The sequence below is a fragment of the Telopea speciosissima genome, chromosome 11 (genome assembly GCF_018873765.1).
Source record: "Telopea speciosissima isolate NSW1024214 ecotype Mountain lineage chromosome 11, Tspe_v1, whole genome shotgun sequence".
NCBI lineage: Eukaryota > Viridiplantae > Streptophyta > Magnoliopsida > Proteales > Proteaceae > Telopea > Telopea speciosissima.
Window position 1 is genome coordinate 45664573 of NC_057926.1, and position 24132 is coordinate 45688704.

Genomic DNA, 24132 nt, shown 5'->3' on the forward strand with positions numbered 1-24132 from the left:
TTGTAATGTGTTTAATTTCGGTTTACACGCGGTTTGTAGTGTCAATTACATTTGTTTCACATTTGTACCCTTTAATTTGATTCTTTGTACATATACCTAATTTGAGAGCATGAATAAATAAGTTTAGAATAACTAAAGCCTACCATCTCAATATATATTGCGGATTCTCTCATAGTACATTTCTAACATCATAAAAAGCCACCTTAGGAAGGAAACGGGAATTGGCCTTAGGATGTTTGAAAATTTTAAAAAACTCACTTTAGAAATACAATCCAAACATAGAACTAGCCTTTGTTTAAACATAAGGTACTACGGAAAACTGATTTATTCGGTCCAGTTTTATTGGTTTCTATTCGATTTGACTTACCGGTTCCTATTCGTTAGAACTATCGATTTTTCAATTCTGAACCGGAAAGAGAATCGCATATAGATTAAGACCTTTTATTCAAATCGATCGTAAACTATTGGTTCCGATTCAATTCGATCCGATCGTAAAGAGTTGGTTCTGATTCCATTATATAGATTATGTTCTTTTTTATTCCCATAATATGTAGTTGAATTTGACAATGAAATTTGAAATGCCAATAATTTAGATTAAGCCTTATTTATATGGTGAGAATTACATATATCATACTTCGACATGACCCATTTAGGTCGGCCATTTCCTCAAACGATCAAGAGATAAGAGGCTTTGGATGAATTTTTAGTACGAATGTTTTCCTCAATACCAAGTGGAAGGATTATTCAAATTAGCGAAACCATTCGTTTAAAACTGAACAAAAACAAATCGATTCATTTTGGTTTTAAAATTTGGAATCTGTTTTTTTATTCGATTTGGTTCGGTTTCAAGGCTGAAACTGTCAATTCAAATCAAATCGAACCAAATAAATTCTAGTCAGTTTTAATGTTTTAATCAATGTGGACGCTAAATTGTATTCCCTTTTAATGTTCAAAAAAAAAGTTTAGTGGATTATGATCCTAACAAATAAATGTGTTTTTTGTTGGTGAAAATGTAAAATGTTTGCCCAAATACCTAAAATAAGGCCCAAACTAAATACAAACCGGGTCAAAACCGAATAATGAACAGAATAAAAACCAAAGTGTGCCGGTTCTAGTTTGAAAAAAAAAAAGAGCTCCTATTTGGTTTCGGTTTTCAAATGTTGTATCTTAAACCGAATTGAAATTGAACTGATTGACACCCTTACTAGAGATATAAATGGATTGAATTCAGTCGTCGGATAGTGGCATTATCATATTCGTATCCGTTTATATTCGGACAAATTCGGATAATATCCTATCAGTTTTCGGACAGATTCGGATAGTTTCCGGAGTGATTTTTTGAATATGGATTATCCTAAATGAATATGGACTCAGATCGAATACGAATTTTCGATTATCCATTGACATCTTTACCATTTTTACGACGAGGGTTAGGGCTGAGACTTGAGAGTTCAACAACTACCTTTTCTTTTACTCTTCTTAGTCTTTGATTTTCTCACATAGATATGAGATTCTATGTATCACATTGCATAAAACAATATATATAATCAAATAGAAAATATAGAAAAAGAATCACGTTATCTTAACTTATAAAAGGGTTTTTAACAATTATCACCCTAAAATCTTTCATATTTACTATTATCCCTCCAAAACTTTGAAACAACTGTTACCCTCCCCTGTTGCATATTAATAACTAACTAGCCCCCACCGTTACAGACCCGTAATGGAGGGGATTCGTCGTGAAAGTGTGCTATTGTCCCAAATTTTCTAAGACCAAAATGCCCATTTGGGGGTGGTACTAGTAAAAAACTCCCACCCCATCACCTTCCTTTCTCCTCCTCCTCCTCCTTCTCCATCTTCTCCTTCTTCTCCTTCTTCTTCTTCATCCTCTGCAATTCATCTTTGATCTTAGATTCAAAAAAGCAAAAAATAGAAAAAAAAATAGAAAAAAAGAAAAAGAAAAAGAGAGCCCAATTAGACAGAATTGCAGAGTGAGCACCAATAGAAGCAAATTACAACTTTTCTAGTTTCTAAAGATCAAGCAGATCGACACTGTCAGATTCTTCAAGATCAATTAGAGAACAGAGTATCCCATACTTCCTTAAATACCTCAATAATAACTTTATGATAATGAGAGGAATTCAAACTCAGAAAACACTGTAAAAGCTTCTCCAGATCCTCTTCTGCAAATAACTCCTTCTCTACAATCATTTCCACCATTGATGTCCTGAAATCATTGTACGGATCACTAGACCGCTTCACCACAGCGATCCTTTCTTGTAATTTGCCCCCTGAATCAAACGGGTCATGACTCATTTCAGAATTCCTTCTCCGGCGAACTTCAGCTGCTTTCCGGCAGTAAATCTCAGAAGAATCAGAAGATAAACTCTTTGAAGATAAAAACGTTTCTGTCTCGTCTCCAGATTCTTCAGTACTGAACCACCCACTATCACTTTCTCCTGATGAAGAATCAAAATGAAATCTTGATTTGTTGTTCATAGATCTCTGATTCTTCTTCTGCTTCGTTTCCTTTCACTTAATTTTTCCCCATTTTGATTCAAATTCCTCAAGCTTGTAATATGAATTTAATGGCGAAATGGGTGATGCAGGGGGACAAGTTCTTCCTTTAGCATCATCAAAGCCGAAGCGTGGGCTTTGTTCCATCAATTCTGGACTCTGTAACTTCTCCATTGTTGCGAAACCATCCTCTGCAGATGATTCATGGCGGATTTGAGAGATGAAAATGGCTACGCTTCGTGATCGACACGACCCAAATGAAGCACGGAACATGCGAGAGAGTCGTAGTTTGAATCCACCCATCATTAGAGTGATTGCAGAGAGACACACAGAGCTTTGAACGGAGATTGCACGCGTTGTTTATATAGACTATCCAACAAATCGAATATTTTTGTCTCTTTCTTCCTTGAAATTTAAATAGAAGAAAGAATTTTTTTTTTTTAAATCTACTTTCGTCATCTTTGATCATTTTGGCAATCGGCAATTCTAAATTCATCTCTGGAATCAGGTGGTTGGGGTTGCAGAGGATGAAGAAGAAGAAGAAGAAGGAGAAGGAGGAGGTGGAGGAGGAGGAGAAGAAGAAGAGAAGGTGATGGGGTGGGAGTTTTTTACAATTACCACCCCAAAAGTGTATTTTGGTCCTAAAAAATTCGTGACAATTACACACTTTCACGACTAACCCCCTCCGTTACAGGTCTGTAACGGTGGGGGCCAGTTAGTTATTAGTATGCAACAAGGGAGGGTAATAATTGTTTCAAAGTTTTTGGGGGGATAATAATAAATATGAAAGATTTTGGAGTGGTAATTATAAAAAACCCCTTATAAAATTATAAAAATAAGATAACAAAATTTAATAAAGGTAACTTAAAAGGATAGATGGACACAGAGATATATTTCAGATATTTTATTACCGTCGGATTGCTAAACGAATCGGATAATAATCGATCGAATAAGGGGATTATCATATTCGTATCCAATTAGTTTTGGACGGATTGAATTCTCTGATACGAACGCGACCGAATATAATTTTCGAATATCCATTTACATATCTAACCCTTACGTGCAAGGGTTTTCCCATATAAAAACTGCTGGACTGGGTTGAGCAATTGATGAACTTCGATGGGATTGAATTTGAGGCTGAGGCCCAGCACAGTACAGTTCAATTTGAGCCCAAAGTCCACCTCACCTCAAACAACTGAAGAACATATCTACTATACCTTCCATGGATAGAAACTATACGGATAATGCATTACTACTCCAATACCAAGGCATTTGGGTCATCACAACTGCAGTTAAATTGAAAGTCAAGGAAATAACAAATAGGGAGGGAATAGTTGCCAGGCTGAGTGGTCCTTGCACCAGTGTGGGTCGGTCAATGAGAGCACACACAAAGGCATCCAACAGAGGGTGGGCGGTCGTTTTGCCCTTATTGTGTTTGGATGTAGGCGCCACACAGCCTAACAGCCTTCTTTTTCCCTAAAAAAATATCTAAAATTATTTAAACAGTTGATTGGAATGTTGAACTCTATACGACTCACAAATTCACAGCATTGAATTAATCATGTTAGGGTTTTCAATCCAAAATAATTAAAAATAGCTTCATCTCCTTCAAGTAGTCATCGGGTTACTCGGATCAATCCAAAGCTTAATCAACTATGAAAACAATTACCATAGTAGAGTATAAATTCAGGGAAAAAGGTTCTTTGTGCCACCAGGGAAGGGTATGGTAGCTCTCTCTCTCTCTCTCTCACACACACACACACAGACCCACACCCGCACCCACATGAAATCACCTCTCTGCCTTCTTATGTGTAAAACCATTTCATCGCACTTCATTAGTATGTTCCTCTATGTCGCTTGCTGAGAGAACCCTCCCTATAAATTTATTAAATATTTAGGGATAGAGACCACCCCACGGGCTTTGCTTTTTGACCATTTGCCAATTCAACTAGCACTGATATTTCACGGTCCTATTCTCCATGTGGGCATGCAGCCATGTTTGAGTTTCGTTCCAACGTCTTCCAAATAAAGTTTTCGAAATAGTTGAAATGGTCAATAATTTTGAATATAATTGTAGAAAGTACAGAAGAAAAAGTAGACAATTAAGTGGATAATGCCCAACGCAGCGGAGGATTGGATTGTTCTCGTTTTGCATGTGAAATTTATTATACAAAACTTTAATGGGGGGAGGAATCAAGTTACCTTTGAACTACAAGCGTAGCTCTTCTATGCAATCTTAGCCTCTTCCACACTTGAGCAATGCAACGAATATGTTCATGCAACTATTGTGTTTGTTGGGAATACACACAGACTTTGACCTAGGGTGTCTAAAATCCCTAATTTCCATCCAAAGAAAAAAGAGGGGAGGGGGGAGTGGGGAGGGGGAGAGAATTAATGGAGAGGAGGGCAGCCAAAATTGTCTAAGCCCTCTCCCCTTCTCCTCCTCTTATAAAGTGGGTTGCCCACTCAGCGTGGGCTTCCCAATTGGAGTGCATTTGGGATTCTTAATATACAACATTGCCTTATTTGGTTAATCCCTTCAATAACAAGTGTCCTCGTCAATCCCTTCGATGACAAGCGTTCCTACTTATATATAACAAGTATCCTTGTATATTACAAAAGAGGAAAGAGATAGAATGTCATTGAGTATCATACCTAATCCGAATATCTTATAATATCTATTAATTTAATCTGGGTAATTATTAACGTAACAAGGGTCTGTTAGTTATCCAAACATAACAAGACAGTAATTACCCTCTTAAAAGTACTATTAGGGACACAATTGGAAATAAATTCAAGAGGACAAATGAGTGAAATCACATTCACTGCTAAAAGTAAATAAAAAAATTTAAAAAAACTATAACTTTAAATAAATTTCTTAACTAAGGGTTAATTAGTAATTCAATAGATGATTCCTTCACCCCTTCTTCCTCTTCCCAGGTCTTACACGTTGAATATCGATCCTGGCGACCCCTTATCTTCTCCATCTCTGATAGCCTTGGAGCGACCCCAATCAAGGAGGAAACACTGAGCCCTCGAGTCTGTACAACCAAGTCCTCCGATGGACTCTTCCAGTCATCTGAAACTCGAAGGCGAACACCGATTCCACTGCCTCCAATGGATAGAGACATATTCTGCATAGGAGAGTTCTCGGTTCAGCTTCTCCCCTCCTCTTTGCCTTAATACGCCTGAGGATTTGGTTGCCATTATTAACTCCCCAAAATAGTAAATATTAATAAATTAATCTAATCAATTGCATATTAATCCCACTACTAAACAAATATTGTATAATTGATTATACCCATCCATCGAATATGCCTATATAGAGATTCTGTGGCAGTGATTGGACCATAACATTTTCAAAATATTTAATAAAATAATATTAGTTTTTAGAATAATTTGTAAACTCTTCACAAAATTGTTAGCGGATTCGAATTTTTGTCATATCATACATTGACATTCTCTCTCCTACATATTCCCCAGTAAGATAATGAATCTGTGTTTTACTTTTTCTAATGCCTTCTTCATGAATTGAAGAAAGTTGGGAACATCTTGATCTATGTTCTCTTTCGCTCACATACCCACTAATTTTGGTGATCCCTATCTTCCATGGTAGCATTCATGTCATTTGGCTTGAGTTTAAAATCATGTACTTTTGTATTTATGCCAAGTGAGGAAAATAATTTGCTAGATTCCCTTGTCAGTAAGGCCTGGTCCTTGACGTGTAGGACTGATTGACTAATTTTAACATTCTTATTAGTAAGGCTTTATTTACTAGAAAAAAAAAAGGGTAATTTATACATACCACCCCTGAGGTTTAACGAAAGTATGATTTTACCCTTTAGTTTTGGAAAATTCTGCATACCTCCCCTGAGATTTACAAACGTTAACAAATAAATCCATTCTGTCAATTCATGACTAACAGTGTTAAAATCAAGGGATATAATTACAAAAATACCCCTTCAGAAAAGAAACAAAAAAAAAAAAAACAGACAAACCTGTGACGCATCTTCCCCAAATCATTTAGGATTTGAAAAAAGGGGAGATGAGTTGCAAGCTCTCATGTCCTTTAAAAACTTATTGGCCAATCTGAACAAATTTACAACATCAATGGAGTTGTTGATCGAGTGAATCTGGCAACAAATTTGCTATGTCCTCGTCATCTCATCAATGGAGTTGCTGATGATGAAGCTGCAGGCTTCTTCCTGATGTTGTGAAAGCCAGCGGTCACAGAACCATGTAGAGGTCTTTACCAACTCTCACCACTCTGCTGAGAAATCAATCCTCTACTTGGCGGAAAGCTGCTGGGATGAAGAGAGGGGCATCTAGGTTCAGGGTTGACGTTCTTCCAGAAACTACTGCCATCACCACTTAGTTATCACTTCTGTCCTTCTGTTTTTTCTAGTTCTGTGCATTGGCAAATTGGATGTGAGAACTGAGAGAAGGGGAATTGAATTGAAAATTCTGGCAAAGTGATTCAAAAACTTCATACCCTTCGATCGTAGTTTCAAACTACTCTGAAAATTTCAAAACCATAGATAAATGATTCCGACAAAACTTTTAATTTTAAAGTTAAAAGTGTCATCTAAAGCCCAAAGCTGGATTTGATTATTAATTCATAGAACCCCCAAAAAAAATCCATTGTTCATCCTTTGAGAATAATCCAAACGCCTCCAACATCCAGATCTTAATTGTTTTAAACTATTAACTCTCTAATAAATGCTAAAGGTCAAATCCTCCTTTACAGAAAAATCACGATTTTCAGTACAAATCTTCAAAACACGACAACTAAGAACCGGAAGGATCTTCAGAATTCCAAAACCGAACCAACATAATCAGATATTTAGATCTCACAAGAAATACAACCTTCCATATGTTCAGAACCTAAAACACTTAAACTCACATCCAAGACTCAAGGATATCTGCAACTCATCTTTCCCAAATCGATTGGGAAAGATGAGTTGCAGGTTTTAGTTTCTGTTTTTGGTTTTTTTTTTTTCCTTGAAGGGGTATTTTTGTAATTTTATCCCTTGATTTTAACATTGTTAGTCATGAACTGACGGAATGGGTTTGTTTGTTAACATTTGTAAACCCCAGAGGGGTATGCAGAATTTTCCAAAACTGAGGGGTAAAATCATTCTTTCGTTAAACCTCAGGGGTGGTATGTGTAAATTACCCAAAAAAAAAACTGTTTATTTATTTCATCAAAAAACGAAGAGCTATCGAAAGCTCTACTTCTTTATTTGTTACATTCTCATAGGCTTGACAAATCACTTGCTTGACTGGACTTCATTTCTCTCCTCACGCTGGTTACCCTCATCGTGCCCTCTGCTCTCTTCAGATCTCTCTTGGCAGCGGCGTTGGCACTGATGTTGCTGACGAGGGTCTCTCTCCTGTTGTTGGCAACGCCTCTGACATTGCTGGTACTCTCTCTTAGGACCACGTTGATTATCTTCGTCATCTTGGCCCCACCCTTGGGATCTCTCCTCACAGCGTCTCCGGCACTGTTGCTGTTGTCGTGGGTCATGCTCTTGTTGTTGGCAGCGCCTCTGGCATTGCTGGTGTTGTTTGCGAGGATCGTGCTGGTTATCTTCGTCGTCATTCTGACCCCACTCCTCAGATCTCTCCTGGCAACGTCTCCTACACTGTTGTTGCTTGCGTGGGTCTCTCTCCTGTTGGTGGCAGCGCCTCTGGCATTGCTGGTGTTGTCTACGAGGATCACGTTGGTTATCTTCGTCCTCATTCTGATCCCACTCTTGAGATCTCTCCTCACAACGTCTCCGGCACTGTTGCTGCTGTCTTGGGTCTCGCTCTTGCTGCTGGCAGCGCATCTGGCATTGCTGGTGTTGTCTTCGAGGATCGCGTTGGATATCTTCATCATCATCCTGACCCCACTCTTCAGATCTCTCCTGGCAACTTCTCCTGCATTGTTGTTGCTGGCGTGGATCTCTCTGTTGCTGGCAGCGCCTTTGGTATTGCTGGTGTTGTTTGCGAGGATCGCGCTGGTTATCTTCGTCCTCATTCTGACCCCACTCCTCAAATCTCTCCTGGCAACGTCTCCTACACTGTTGTTGCTGGCGTGGGTCTCTCTCCTGTTGCTGACAACGCCTCTGGCATTGCTGGGATTGTCTGCGAGGATCGCGGTTATCTTCATCCTCTTTCTGATCCCACTCCTCAGATCTCTCCTGGCAGCGTCTCCTGCACTGTTGTTGCTGGCGTGGGTCTCTCTCCTGTTGCTGGCAACGCCTCTGGCATTGCTGGGATTGTCTCCGAGGATCGCGGGTATCTTCATCCTCATCCTGACGCCACTGCTCAGATCTCTCTTGGCAGTGTCTTCGGCATTGTTGCTGCTGGCGTGGATCACGCTCCTGTTGCCGACAGCGCCTCTGGCACAGCTGGTAATCTCTCTGTGGATCACGTTGATTGTCTAGTTCCTCATTGCGCCCTTGCTCCTCCTGGCAACGTCGTTGGCAGTGTTGTTGCTGGTGAGGGTCTCGCTCTTGCTGCTGGCAACGGCGTTGGCATTGTTGATATTCTCTCCTTGGGTCGCGCTGGTTTTCTTCTTCCTTAGTATCAACTTCAGCGAGAGACAAGGTGGTAGAGAGAAGAAGGAAGAGGGAAAGGATGAGGAAGAGAAGGGAACACAGCTTTGTTACTTTGATCGCCATGTTCATTAAGAAAAAGGATGCTTGGGTTGGTGAAGAGAACAGGTGAGGGTGTGGCTCTATTTATAATAGCAATCGAATAGTGTTCTACCCTTCTTACGCATCTAACGTGAACATTTGGCAGCTCCATATTACATATTACATTATCTTACACGACCGTGTCGCCTCATCCGGAAGAACCCGTCACTTGGCATTAACTCCGGAATAGGATTTGATGAGTTTGTTTGTTCCTATTAATTAGGAGATAATTCTATTTAGGTGGTAGGAGGTTTTCTTGTCAGAGTCATGTATGGTGACAACAAGACAAGACAACGTATGTGCATGGGAGAGGGTTTGGATTCACCATATGTGAACTCGGATCATAGTTTTAGTGCACGGTATTGGATTGAGTATCGGTAATCTTCAAAACTGATATGATATCGGTTTGGATCGACTGTATCAGACAAGTTTACTTACCCCTAGGTTTCTTAAAATTTGTTTTTATTTTTTTTATTTTTATTTTTATGATATAACCCTTTGTTCGTACGTACAATTCCAGTAATACGGTATCGGTTAGGTATCGATATTGGTCACTTTCAAAATCGTGCATTATCGATCAGGTATCGAAATCGATCACCTTTAAAACCGTGCAGTATCAGCTAGGTATTGGGTGAAACCATGACTCGAATGCAATGATTTAGAGTTTGGATCCTCTTTGCCTGCGTGGCAAGGGATTTTCTCAAGTTATAGTCTAATGTTGACATTTGTCTCATTCATGATGTTGCCTTGTTCTATATTTTAAATGGTAAAGAAAACGCTACTGGGTACGTACAATGCGCTACCTTTGTGCTTAGACACAGGGTGCGAAAATGACCGTTACACCAGCATGGAAATACAAAATTTTCTAGGAAGGGGGCCATGGTAGTCATTTTGTTGGCCCCTGTGTCTGGGCGCAAGGGCACCGCACCGCACACGCCCAGACAACATTCTCTTTCCCATTTTGAATAGCATTTCTATTTTATTTGTTTTTTTTAAAGGTTTCCATTACAAAATATAGTAAAATATAATATTCAGTTTTTGAAATGTATTTGAGGTCTATTTGTAATGTAAAGATTATTGAAGTTTCTATTTTAACTTTAAGGGCAGGAGATTAATGTCTGGTCGTATAGCACTGCATCAGTATGGGGCCAATGAGAATGTGCACTGGGCCTTTTTTTTTTTTTTCTTTCAAAAGGTTAGATTTAACTGAATAAAAGGAAAAAGATTACAGGGTTAATGTCTAGGCATATCTAGTCGGATACAAAAATAGAAAGAGAGGAACGAGAACCCCTACTTTTGGCATGGGCATCAAGAGTGCGAACCTTGAAAAATCCACCATACAAATGGAATTTCTAGGGAGAAAAATTGCCATATGAAAATTAGGGCAGAAAAGACCCTTTGATGATCATTTGGCCGTCATTCCCTTAACACTAAACCAAATTAATTGAAATAAGAAATAAAATTAATTATATGGTTTGATTGATTAATAGGATATTGTTTATATCATATACCACAGAATGGGTAAACATCTTTTGAGATGGAAATTAAATTCCGTCGTAAAAGATTTTTTTTAATCTTTTTTTAAAAAATTTAAATTTATAAGATATATATTGTTATAAATATACATCCACTATTGAAAATGAAAGAAAAACGTCATTAGATATACTCAAGAATGTGCAATTTACATTTCACATAGAGGGATAACATTCTCCCACAAAACTTAGCCAAATACAATTAAGATCCTCACTCACACATGCAAAAACAATATAATATTTCAGATTTTATAAAAATAAATGAAATATAAGATTTAGACCAGTCCAACAAGGGAAATATCCCCCTGCATGTTCTATCTTTCGTGCGAAAACAACTTTCAAGCTTTAAATGAATCGAATATGCTGATAGAGTCCCAACGCAATTGACATCACAATGGTGGTCCAGTTTCAAAACACACCTCCCATCTGAAATTCATAAAACAGATAAGAGTTAAAAATTGGATAATGCCTCTGAAAACAAAAACTTTCGAGCTTTGGATAAGAATTCCATGAAAGAAGAATGTAATAATGTGTTCTTAGTTAGAAAATTTGTAAACTTGAAGTTTAAAAAGAATGGGTTGATTGCAAAACACTTGAATGAAACATAAAACATTGTAAATCAAAAGATGGTACTAGATAATGAGCTACAAGAATTGTTGTAGTTAAACGCATTGCATAACAGTTGGAAGACTCTTGTTGTATCATTAGCAACTCAGCACTCAATAGATATTACTATGAGTCAAGTTACCAATAGTTTGCGAATGAAGAAATGAGAAGAAAATCTTCAGGTTCCTCTCATTAACATTCATTAATTACTGAAAAATGAGAAATATCAAAACATAAAAAAAACCACGATTGAAATAAATCAAAAGGGAGATCCAAATCAAGAAAAGAGATAGCTTCTTACTATTGCGAGAAGTCTAAGCACATAAAGGAATGTTGAAAATTTAAAGAAGAATTAGAAGGGAGAGAAATATAGTGAAGGAAATTAAAAAGAAGAAGAAGAAGCCATTATAGTTGCTTCTGATGGAGTTCTATTCTTATTGATGTGTGGTGAATGTTATGTTAATGTGACATGTGACAATTCGGTAAAGATAGAAACCAATGATATTTGCATTACAACCAATGTAAACTGCAAGTTGATTCTCAATGATGTGAGATATATTCCAGAGCTCGGCTTGAATCTCATCTCGATTGAGAAACTTGAAGATTAAGGGTATATATAACTCATAGTTTCGCAATGGGGTTTTAAAGGTCGAAAAATGGCTCTCTTGTTGTGGCAAAAAACAAGAAGTGTTGCTCTCTTTATAAAACCAACAGTCAGTTATCCAAAGGCAAGGTTAACATTAATTTTGAACATTCTCTACCAAACTTGTACCATCTGCAACTTAACCACATGAGTGAGAAAAGTCTAGATGTTTTTCGCAAAGATAAATTCTCATCCATCCCCCCCCCCCCCCCCCCCCCCCCCCCCCCCCCCCCCCCCCCCCCCCCCCCCCCCCCAAAAAAAAAAAAAACCCCCCCCCCCCCCCCCCCCCCCCCCCCCCCCCCCCCCCCCCCCCCCCCCCCCCCCCCCCCCCCCCCCCCCCCCCCCCCCCCCCCCCCCCCCCCCCCCCCCCCCCCCCCCCCCCCCCCCACCACCCCCCCCCCCCCCCCCCCCCCCCCCCCCCCCCCCCCCCCCCCCCCCCAAATCTTAAGAGTACGTCTTTGACCCCTTGTGGTCATTATTTAGCTAGAAAGGTCCTTAAATTGGTTTGGTTTCTATTGTCACTTTTATTAATAATGCATACAGACCCCACACAATTTCATTTTTCCTCCTCATTGATATAATTCATCATCACTGGACTTCATTCGATTTCATCCAACAGTAATGAAGCATTGGTTTCCATCATTATTTTTGCCCCAAAAAGAAATGCTATAACCTACTCAATTTCTCTCTGCTACTTGTCATTTGAATCAATTCCTCAGATTTCTCTGAATACACCAATATAACCACCCTATGAGGTTTTTTCTCCACTGTATGTCCAGCACCATTCAGTCTCGGTTGGAGTTTCCTGAGTATTTTTTTCCCCATAATATGGCAGAAATGAAAAATAGAAAATAAATGTAATAGGTCTGAAAAACAGATTTCATTTCAGAGCAAGTAAAAAAGAAGATACATACAGTTTTACAGCATGACCCAGTGTTTCATGTCTAAAAAAATCCGCGAAATAATATAGAGAAAGTACAAATATTGCCCTTTATTCTTCTTCAAACAGAGCTTAATGCAGCCTTCAGTGACAACCCCTTAAAGGTAGAAAATTATTTGAGCCAATCAGCTTTGAATCTAGCATGATCTATTTCCAAAACCAACAAATTCCTGTGTCTACGCTTTTGCTGAATAATATACAATCATTTTTGCATGATAATCTGAACCACTTCAGACCAAATTTCAACCCTATATTCATTAAGAACCAAAAATGAATGTTGAACTTGTATGCACAATAACAGTTCCAAGGTCTTTAATGTCCATGCCCCCCCAGACTGACAAAATGATCACCAAAAAACCAAGCCTGTAATCGTCCATGCCTTCTGGACCATTGCCTGGTCAATAAGATCAAATCACAACTAGACCACTCAACCAAATTGTCAGTCCAACTCCAACCAAAAATATGAACCCTGATAATGGTCAGTAAATCTAATCAAAATTTAAGATATAATGACCGAGAATTGAATTTGATGACTACTAATTAACCAGTGAACACTCCTTAGTTACCAGCATTACAAAGAAGAACACAATACCTAATACATCAGGCCCGCTAACTTTGCAGTTTAAATGACTTCGACAACCTTATCACAAATAACCCTATTTCACTGTATAATACTCCTATTCCCTATATCTCCTTGATAACAGTTTCCAAGATCATGCTAAAAGGTCAAAACCACCAGTAAGATTGCAAATGCATTCATATATCATTTCAGTTAGAAATGCAAAGAATATGACTAAAATGAGAAGAGAAAAAATAAAAGAAATAAGAAAAGCAACATCTTTATCATATCATATGTGTAACCGAATTAATTCCACACCATACGCTTTGATGAACTGTTTCAAAAAAATCCGTAGGTTAGGAATAAATAATCTTTGGATTTTCACTATTTCCATTCTTTCCATTAGCCTTCGGTGAACTGTTCAAGAAATACTAGTAGGTTAGGAACAAAGGACATAATTTACATATTGAGAATATCAAAACAAAATTATTTTCATTCGAGACTTGCAATAGAATACAAACTAGCAGTCATTCTCTTTCCCTATATATGGCTTTTAACATGACCAAATAAACTAAAACTTACATTTAACCACAGATTAAATCACTAGCTCTTGATTGAATGGTGAAATGAAACTATCCACCGACCCCGTGGCCATCTGTCAATCTGAGATAAAACCAAGCACAATTCATTAACCAATAAAAATCCAGTGATGCAACAAAGCTCAATTCTTCTAAACATATAGATCAGATAAATACAAGGTTGGCTTTGAATGCCGTAGTAGTAGTCTCAATATTTTTCTCCAAGAAAAAAACATAATTCAAAAAAGAATTCTCATTTTTTAATTGCATTTCTTTCAGGTCAAATGAGGTCAAAGAAAAATCTAAAGCAAACAGCTCCTATGTACAGGATGAATCCCATCCAATTGAGGAATAGGCCTCAATGAAATGTGTTGGAGGTTTAAGAACCCCAGATTTCATTGACTAGCACCATTCAAACAAATTTTTGACAGGAGACCAACAGATACACTATTAATTTGTCTTAAGAACAGGTCAGCAGTAATGCAGTTACACACACAAAATTAACTTTGAACTGTGTTTTACAAGTTGATTACAACCGGGAATAAACTCTATATATACATGTAATCATTCATTAGTTCGCAGTTTTTGGAATATGGAATGAAATGAAATTGATTAGCTGTTACCGTAAGTTTTGGAGTCAAAGTTGATTCGTTTGGTCCTCTCCTCCCTCCCTAGTCCCTGCTCGACTTTAATCCTTCTGGTTCATCCCCCCAGGTCAGACTTCATCATCGAATCTCATTCCTACTATCTACTATTATTTCGTTCATTAAAGAACTATCGGTTGTAATCTCTTCAAGATGATAGTTGCAGCCAACAAACAGTTGATCAATCTCTTTCATATTAGATCCATTCAACCTGGTATTTTGGGTGAAAGTCACTCTCCCATAGGTGACCTAGCACCTACAGTCTGGTTCCCTAATAATTAAGTCTGTATTGAGAAACAAATCTGAAACCCTCCTTGAGATCTAGTTACCGCCTAGATCAGTTTCAGAAAGTTATACTTAAAGTTTCAGGTTGTTGAATCATGTACTTGTTGAATCGATTCAATAGACCTATGATCTACGAATCATCACCTGAAACTTCAGGTTGATGGAAGGCCTATTGTGGGAGTTCGCTCTTTCGAATCTGACTTGGGTTCCACTCTTGCTGGTCCTTCGTGAGGTTGAAGAAGACAGTAAGTCTTCAAATTTACAAGTAGGTCCAATTCCTTTGATGATTAATCATTAATCACAAGCCCTTTGCCCTCATAAGTTGATTCTGTTTTGTCTCCATACATTGCTATAATTCAAGAAACAACTATCTCTTTTAAGTTTCAAGCCCCTTTTTCCCCAGTTCTAGTTTACCCTACCCAATAGAGTTCTGAACCTCAAAATATATATGGAATTGACATTATTCTCTTAATTTCTGTTATTAACATTCTTGTGGGCCCATAGTGATCCAAAACTAGGGTTTCAGAACCCAGGATTGCATTAAGTTGTCAAGTAGCAAAATCTGGACTCACGAATTTGTCATCTGAGTGCACATTCAAGGATCCACCACACATTTACTTTCAAAAACATCCCCAAATATGTCTAGTGAGGCAGAAAGGATGATCATCCATGTCAATCATAAAGCAGAAGCGAGTTAAGCTGCAACCACGGATCCAATAAAAGTGTTTTTTAGTGTTTTTGTGGGTTACAAGACAGAGCCATTTGAGGTGGTCTTGGATGCTTTCACAATTAGAAGATCCTCATCACATTGGAACTCCTTTATAAATCATAAATCCAACTGCATAAATGCTACTAACCCTAATACAAGTTTCACCACCAAATTGAAACACCTCAACTTTAATCCAGGTGAATACCTAGAGATTGAGGCTCACCTAGCTGCAAGTATCAAGAATAAGGGGGTAAATTTAAGCAATCTTCCCAATCTGTCAGGATCTTTCAAATGCTAAACCCAGGCTACACAGCACAGATGTCTCTGCTCTTGTCCCCAGCACCTCCAGCCAGATAAAGCTTGCATGCAGTACAAACTACTCTTCAAATAGGCCAAGCACCACTTACCCCATAAAAGAAACAGAATAGAATTGTTTTCTATATACCGACCAGAAAAGGGGAAAAAAAAAAAAAAAAAGGAAATGCAACATACACCTAACCAAATAAATAACTGACAAAAAATTAGTTATTGCAAATTTAGGGAAACGAAAGAAATATAAACATTTGCAAATACAAATAAAGAAAAGACAATTTGCCCCCCACAACATACCAAAAGTATAAAATTAAAATAAATCCTACCACTACCCCTACTTGCATTTCTCAGGCAACTAATGTTTAATTTGAAAAAATTCTCCAAACAAGTCTCACAAGGACTCCAAATTGTGTAAGCAATAATTTGTACTTTCAACAAGTCATGCAACTGCTTAAATTGGCAGTGTATACGATTGAATAGACCAGGGCTATGTAACTGATGCAAATAACACTAGACTAAAACTTCATCAATGTGTTCATAGATATAAACAGAGTTTCTATCCTGACTGAAGCTGTTATCTCGTGAATTTCATTTTTAACAACATTTAGTATGATTATTTGTATTATGAACTCCAGGAACAAAAGATTCCTTACACCGCTGGATTAAATTGATAGATTAGTTGAAGGTCAGGTCTGGATTCTGTTTGGATTCCATATACCTCATCCTGAGGATTTGTGGTAGGAGGTAGCATGGTTAGTCTCACAGCCATCTCATAAGATTTACCTTCAAATTGAGTTTAGTAGCAGTGAGCACTCTGAACACAATCTTAATTTCATCCAGTTACCTTTAATTCTATGGAAACATCCCTTAAAAGCCATCACTTTTATTCTGTGGAGAAACTACATGATCTGTGTACAAAAATCTAAATTAACATTAACCTGGATTTCATCATCCCACAAAGTTTTCTATGAAATAGGTGCAGGATGCAATTCCTCGTAGACAAAGTGTATGAAAATGCAGTAGTTGAGTACTAAAAAATTAAATGAACTTGTACATGAAGTTACGTGAATATGGTAATTCAATAAATAAGATTATCTACACAGTCTGATTGATATTCTTATGGTATACAAAAAGTTAATTTTGAAAGAGAGAGTGAAACTACTTTAGTCTATTTCATATTATTCTTACAGTATACAAGGTCAATTAGAGAAAGTGGGGGGGGGGGGGGGGGGAGGAGGGGAAAGATGACTTCCTACTTAGTTTTACCTTGGGAGAAAGAATGACTCAACTAACCTTTAATCAGAATACCTCCGATCATTGTCAGGATTACCACCATCAAAGCCACGAAAACGGCTTGAACTGGATCCTCCAAAGTGGCTTGGACCGGACTCCCCAAAACCACTTGGACGACCTGAACCACCAAATTCGCGAGAACGACCAGAACCAAAATCACTCGAACGACCTGAACTGCCAAAGTCACCAGAACCACCATAGTTGCCAGAGCGGCTTGAGCCATAGCTGCCAAATCCATCACCAGATCGACCCGAACTAGATCCACCAAAAGAACCAAACCGACCAGGCCCTGATTCACCAAAACCACCCATGCGACCTGAAGATCTACCAAAGCCACCAGAACGGCCAAAGCCAGACCGGCCAAAACTAGAATCACTAAATCGGCCACCTGCTGAGCCAAACCGACCACCACCTCCCATCTCACCAAATAAATCCCGATCTCCAGCCTCAACAGCAATCCTGGGGAGCTGCAAACAAGAATTGAGGTCAGCAGTCTCCAACAGGAAAAGCATGTACGTGCATGTTTACATGTTTAAACATTAACATTCACAATGGCTGGTGTATTTTATAAGTTTAACTCTCTTCTCACATAGCAAACATGGTGGGTCCATGTGATTTTGGAACCCACGACCAACTGAAGGCAGGTTCAACCAAAACAAGCATGTGAAAAAATCCAAAGTGTGTCCAAAGGTATACAAACTACAATAGTGGTTTACAGTAAATTATTTGGACTTAAGAAGCACCATGTTCATCCCAGCTAAAGATTGACCCGTGATAAGACCTCAGGATCCTCCAATGTGGATGAGTAATGCCTTGAAGAATGATCGACAAGTCAATATTTTTATAAAATGGTTTGAATGGGTCTGAGACAATTGTTCCAAGAGGATAGATTCAAAACTCCTCTTTTTTTATTTTTCTTTTCCATTTTCGGAGGGTTGCTTGGGGGAAGACAAACAGTTCACTTGCACCAAGAGCTTTAAAGTGGCCTATAAATAGTGTTTCCTATCTATCCGATAGTTGAAATGGAAATATCACCCATCCATGAGTCTCAAATTGAGAGGCCACTCACATATTTTGGCTAGGTGGACTCACCACAAAACCTTTACCACACACAGTCACTCCCAGATGGCAAAAGTCCTTGGTTGCTTTTCAGACCACAGCTCATCTAGGCACATGCTAATCTAAGGATTGTAATGGTTGCTGACAGTCTTAGTTGTCACGGCATCTAGGCGACCCAAGGCGTTGAAGAGGGTCCAAAATCAAGGCGACCACCTAGGCGACGCCTTGACAACTATGCTGACAGTGGGTTTTTATCCTCGCATACTGTTTTCTGCAGGGTTTGGCTAACCTCACAGGTTGTTCACTGTCCCATCTAAGCATGTCACATGGAATTCTGGGAATTAGGAACATTGTAAAATAAGGGATAAAAAGGAAAATTTATTTTTCTGGGATGTCATTGGACTGTGAGGCTCACAGATCTCTATAGTTAGCATCTTAGTTTTCTGCCTCACAGTACATGCATTAAGTTGGAGATAGGCATAAACCTCGGTAAACTTGCATCCAACATCTCGCTCAATCATTCTGACAGCCCTGTGTTGCTGATCTGTATAAATGAGAACAGCAGTTCCCTTTTTTCCAGCTCGTCCAGTTCGGCCAGATCTATGAACAAATAACTCTGAAGTACTTGGAAGTTCAAAATGTATTATCTGAGCCAAAAAAAAATGTGCAAGTCAGAAAATGGAAACAGCTGAACACTGAACTGATGTTAGTCTTGGAACAGTAAACGATTGTAGAACTTGAAGCTTGAATGAAACTGTACTTAAACAATAAATCCACAAAAAAAATATGCATGCCTACAATTCAGAAAACAAAATCCACAAACAAATACGCATACAGAAAAGCCCTTATATTGGAGAACTAGAGTAAAAAATTTTAAATGTTTACTCCAATCACCTTTTCACTTGAGACACATCAACTAAAAATTTAACCGGTCAGCCACCCCTTACTTATTTTTCTTGGAGGGGAAACATCAATTGCTTAAAACCATCCATCACCATATTACCAAACAACTAAAGATATTAGGATCTATTTTATTTTTATTTTGTTTATATATTCAAGTAGGCGTGCCTTATATCATCACGGATCAGGGTGGTTATAAACAGGCATCACACAAGGTGGCTCCCTATGTGCATCCACATAAGCAGTAAATTGGTCTGGAGAACCTTGAGGTTTTATCCAGTAAAGAAGAAGTGCAAGTTTCAGGCTTTAGTTGTGGGTACATATTTGTAAATGGGCTTCCTCATATGAGTCGATACAGGGTCTTAGTTGGTTTTCTAAGAGAGAATTCGTGTGCTGATAGAGTGTTTGGTTTAAGTTAGATTATGAAATGGGTTTCATATTTCTAGGTTCTGAAGTTTTCATTTAATAACTATGGTTGTAGGGTTATAAGGGAGTGGAGTTTTTATTTTTATTTTGAATTGAATCAAATTGAATAGAATAAGTTTAAGCCTTGATTCTCCTTTTCAGTCAGGTGAGGCCTTCGGGTGCGCTACATTGCTACCTATTCTCTGCGACTTTGTTGTTAGTTTTTGCTGCTTTACGACTAGTTCTGTTACTGTGGTTGAATCCTTCAGACTTCTGCTTGTGGTTTTGATCTTTGGAAAGAATGGTTCATTAGTTTCTATTTTCAATTTTTAGGTCTTTTATTTAGACAATGTATTGTTATAATAGAAGAAATGGTTGAGAAATAAAGTTTGTTTTCTTTGGTTCAATGATGAATCTCGACAGGTTGCAGTGGTGAAGCTGTAACACCTCCTGGTGGTGATTCCAAGCACACCCTACTGGGGTGATTCCATTCCCACAAGCCAGGTGGTGAAGCCTTGGTCATATCCTTTTTTTTTCTTCTTCAATATGTAAAATAAAAGATGTGCTAGAGAATTCTGTTCTTATTACTGGTTTGTCCCTATATGCGATCTTGTTGCGATTGATCTCTTGCTCGCTTTACTGGTTGAAGATCAATTCTGCATTACATGGCCAGAGACTCATTATGATACTCCAACATATTCGAGGGAATTTGAATGCCATAATGATAATATGATAATCAAGATATTAGCATAGCACTGGCCAAAATCAAAATGAGGGAGTATCAATGAAAAACCTCTTACCAGATCAACATTAGGTATATCAAGCCCACGAGCAGCAACATCTGTAGCAACTAAGATATTAAAGTGCCCATCCCGGAAACCTGCAAGTGTCCTTTCCCTCTGATTCTGTGATATATCCCCATGCAAAGCCTCACATTTAAAACTGCGCCCCATAGCATATGCCAACCGATCAGCATCACGTTTGGTTTGGGTGAAAACAATACATTTGCCTCCTTTGGCATGTTCCTAACAAAGACAGATGGTCACCAATTGAGGAAAAGGGAGATACTATTTGAGATGCTAAGAGCATCTATATTAACTTGAAAGCTTGCAAGGGACTTCCAAAGCAAGAGGTGCTGGTTCAAGAAAATGAGAAAAGTCCAGACAAAAAGAACATCCTGGAATGATACCGTTATTAGAGGACCAATAATCGATGCCTTCCCATACATGTCTGATGCTATTGAATATAGAGTTATCCCTTCTGCCAGCTTCTGATCAGAATCCCCTACCTGCAGTTGAAATAGTCCCAATTAGTGTGCAATCATGTGATGATTGGAAGTATAACAAATTTCACCTAGAAAGGTCTCTTGCATTCTTTTTCCAACTTGTTTCTCCTCAAGAAATTAGAATTTATTAAACAAATATTGCTGTGACAAGTAGGTGATTCTTTTAAGACACTACAACATCAAGAAGAGAGTGATCATGATCAATACTTTAAGAAACTACAACATCAAGAAGAAAGTGAGTATGATCATTAATAGTTCATTAACTGAACATATAAATGAAGCGAAGAAATATATGCACTCACAAGATCAATAGTTAATGGATCATTCAGATACTTCTGGGTGAGCTTTCTTATCCAGCTTGGCATTGTGGCAGAAAACATCATGCTCTGACGCTTCTGGGGTAACCTCTCTAATATTATTTCAACATCTTCATCAAATCCCACAGCAAGCATCTGATCTGCCTCATCAAGAACAACAAACTGAACCTCCGACAAAATCAAGGCACCTCTCTTAAGTAGATCAATAATTCGACCTGGCGTGCCAACAATTACATCAACGCCATAGTCAAGAGTTCTCATTTGATGTGAAATCGATACACCTCCATAGACGCAAAGTGTATCCAAGTTGGGTGCAGAATCATGAAATTCCTTCTCAACTTGCCGTGCAAGCTCTCTTGTTGGAGCCAATACTAAGGCTAAAGGGTTCCTTCCACGACTGCAGAAATTACAGAAATTGAGGAGGGAGGGTAACAGTAGGACATCATGTATTATATCAAACAGCTAAATCCCAGGTAACTAGCAGATTATTCCATAGTTAATTCTATCTGCACCATTAAAATTCTCTAAGAAAAAGAAAAAGTGTGGCAAAAGTCACAAACCCATGCTTGGCATTGAATTGAATTATTTTATCCATAATGGGAATGCCAAAAGCTAGAGTCTTCCCGGTTCCTGTTCTAGCCCGACCAATCATGTCACGCCCCTGCATTGCTGGTTCCAACACAGCCCTCTGGACAAAGACAAGACAAGAAAAGTTAAATAAACATTATTTAGAATAGCATCAAACAAGATATAGGTGTCTTTGTGATAAAAAAAAAAACAAAAAAAAAAGATAAAAGGTGTCTTCAATCAGGTAGTAGAGCCATATTCAGACTCAAGAGAAAGACTTAACTTGATAAAAAAGTAGATGCATTGACTAATGGACTGAGCCATATCCAGACTCAAGAGAAAGACTTAACTTGATAAAAAAGTAAATGCATTGACTGATGGATGAATGTTAGCCAATTCTCTTAGAGGTGAAACTGTTGAGGAAGAGCAACTTCTCGGCTATCTACAATGGGATTTTAAGAGATGTGTCTGTAGTTGCTATCAATAGCATCAACACGAATAGCTGTAAGACCAAAGTGTGGGAGGGGATGCAGAAGGGAGGGAGATAGGGTAAAATATGACTAAAGCAATTCCACGGCTGAAAATCAATGGGGTTAAATCTACGGTTATCAATACAGGAATGCTCTCCCAACTTATTTTCAGGGACGTACTGCGACAATTATGCCTTAAAAATATATTTACAAAAAAAAGTTAAATCCAAAGAACTAGATCTGCATCTCCCAGTTGCAACCTAGCATTTAGCAGATTCAGACATAGATTGACCATTACAAGCATGGAAATGGGTGTAAAGCAGAGAACTGATTGTCCCAGTGCTTCCTGATAAACTGAACCCCTGTATTGATCCAACCAAGTCCCTAACTAGACAAAACTGATCAAGCATGCATTAGCAATTTAGGATTAAGAAAAGAACATTTCTTCAAACTGCCTTTGCCAACAAGAAGTACATAAACACAAAACATTAATAAAGTTACTGCCTACAGCATCTGTCAGAAAAAAATATTTTGTCATTTGTTCTCATGTTTCATATAGAAGTTTCGAAGTAATATACCATAGCAAGGTATAGGACAGCCAAAATTGCCTCGCCCCATGACACATCATACACACTGTCTAATTATTTATTCAATTCTACAGTGATGTATAAATATCTCCCCACCCCAAACTGTTTCAAACTACACCAGATTTTCAGAAAGGAATTTTAGCACTTGGATAATTTTCTGACGGCTAACAATGTTCGATATCAGAGAACTTCCTTTAATCAAATTTGAAATCAACAAAATCAACATTTGAATACGAATGCTGGAAGTACCTGAATTGGGAAGAGCTTAGTAATTCCTTTCCTTGCAAGAGTGGAAACAATCTCGGGAGCAATCCCAAGCTTGGAAATCTCAAGCCCCTCATCTTTCTCACCACCAACCTTCTTCCCAGATAACTTCTCTTCATCTAATAAATCATCAACAGCATAACCCACTTGTGTAACTGTAGAAGCCTTAAATTCACGCGGGGCAGTCAAAAAATGAAAACCTCTTGCTCCCAAACCAAACTCAAGCTTCGCCGGCAACTTTAAACACGAAGGTGAACTAATTTCAGTGCTACAGATGGCATCTTTAAAAGCTTCAGTAGATATTGCAGCAGGAGCAAAACGAAATGCCTCTACTGAGATCAAAGAAGATCGAGTCTGCCTCGACAGTACAGAAGCGATTGAAGCTGACTTTCTCAAGAGGTAATAATTCATCGTTTGTATTGATGTGAGAAGAATTCTAACACCCAAGGGAGTTCTCAGATGGAGAAACCGTAGACAAAAAAAAATTGAGGGTTTCCGGGGAGAAGGGATGAGAAGAAAAGCAGAGGCGAAGCAGGTGCAAAACCGTAGGGTTTTAACTTTGGGATATTTTTTATTGACACCGTCTAATGATTTGTAAATTTTATTTTTAGTCTAATAATAGCCAATGAGAGCGTGCATAGAGGTATTGGTTTGGATACGATTTTTTATTTTATTTGTAAATTTTATGTTTAGTATAATAACAGCCAATAAGAGCGTGCATAGAGGTATTGGTTTAGATACAATTTTTTATTTTATTGGGGATTAAACAGTCTTTTTATGCACAAAACCATTGATTTGTGTCTAAGCACAAGAACCATGCTAATTAGTGATTGGTTAGTACGGGTGTCAGTCGGTCAATCCGGGCCGATTTCAGTCAGGATTAATCGGTTGCCCCTACCTTAGGATCCTGCACCATGACCGACTTGTTTAAATAATCAATCATCATAGACTAGGCATGGTCCCATTTATAAACAGTC

General features: G+C 38.3%; 1 protein-coding gene and 1 pseudogene across 1 annotated transcript; both read right to left on the bottom strand.

The window, feature by feature from the left end:
- Positions 1-2070: 2070 nt before the first annotated feature.
- Positions 2071-2911, bottom strand: LOC122646268 (annotated as a pseudogene).
- An 11042-nt stretch (positions 2912-13953) lies between these two features.
- On the bottom strand, positions 13954-23596 carry LOC122646267 (DEAD-box ATP-dependent RNA helicase 53, mitochondrial-like). The gene is made up of 8 exons (XM_043839790.1): positions 23141-23596; positions 21828-21955; positions 21253-21664; positions 20855-20953; positions 20466-20690; positions 18846-19007; positions 17302-17768; positions 13954-14143 (listed from the first exon to the last, which is right to left on the bottom strand). The coding sequence occupies exons 1-7, from the start codon at positions 23564-23566 to the stop codon at positions 17304-17306; spliced, it is 1917 nt and encodes a 638-aa protein (XP_043695725.1). The 5' UTR covers positions 23567-23596; the 3' UTR covers positions 13954-14143; positions 17302-17303.
- Between the last annotated feature and the right edge of the window lie 536 nt (positions 23597-24132).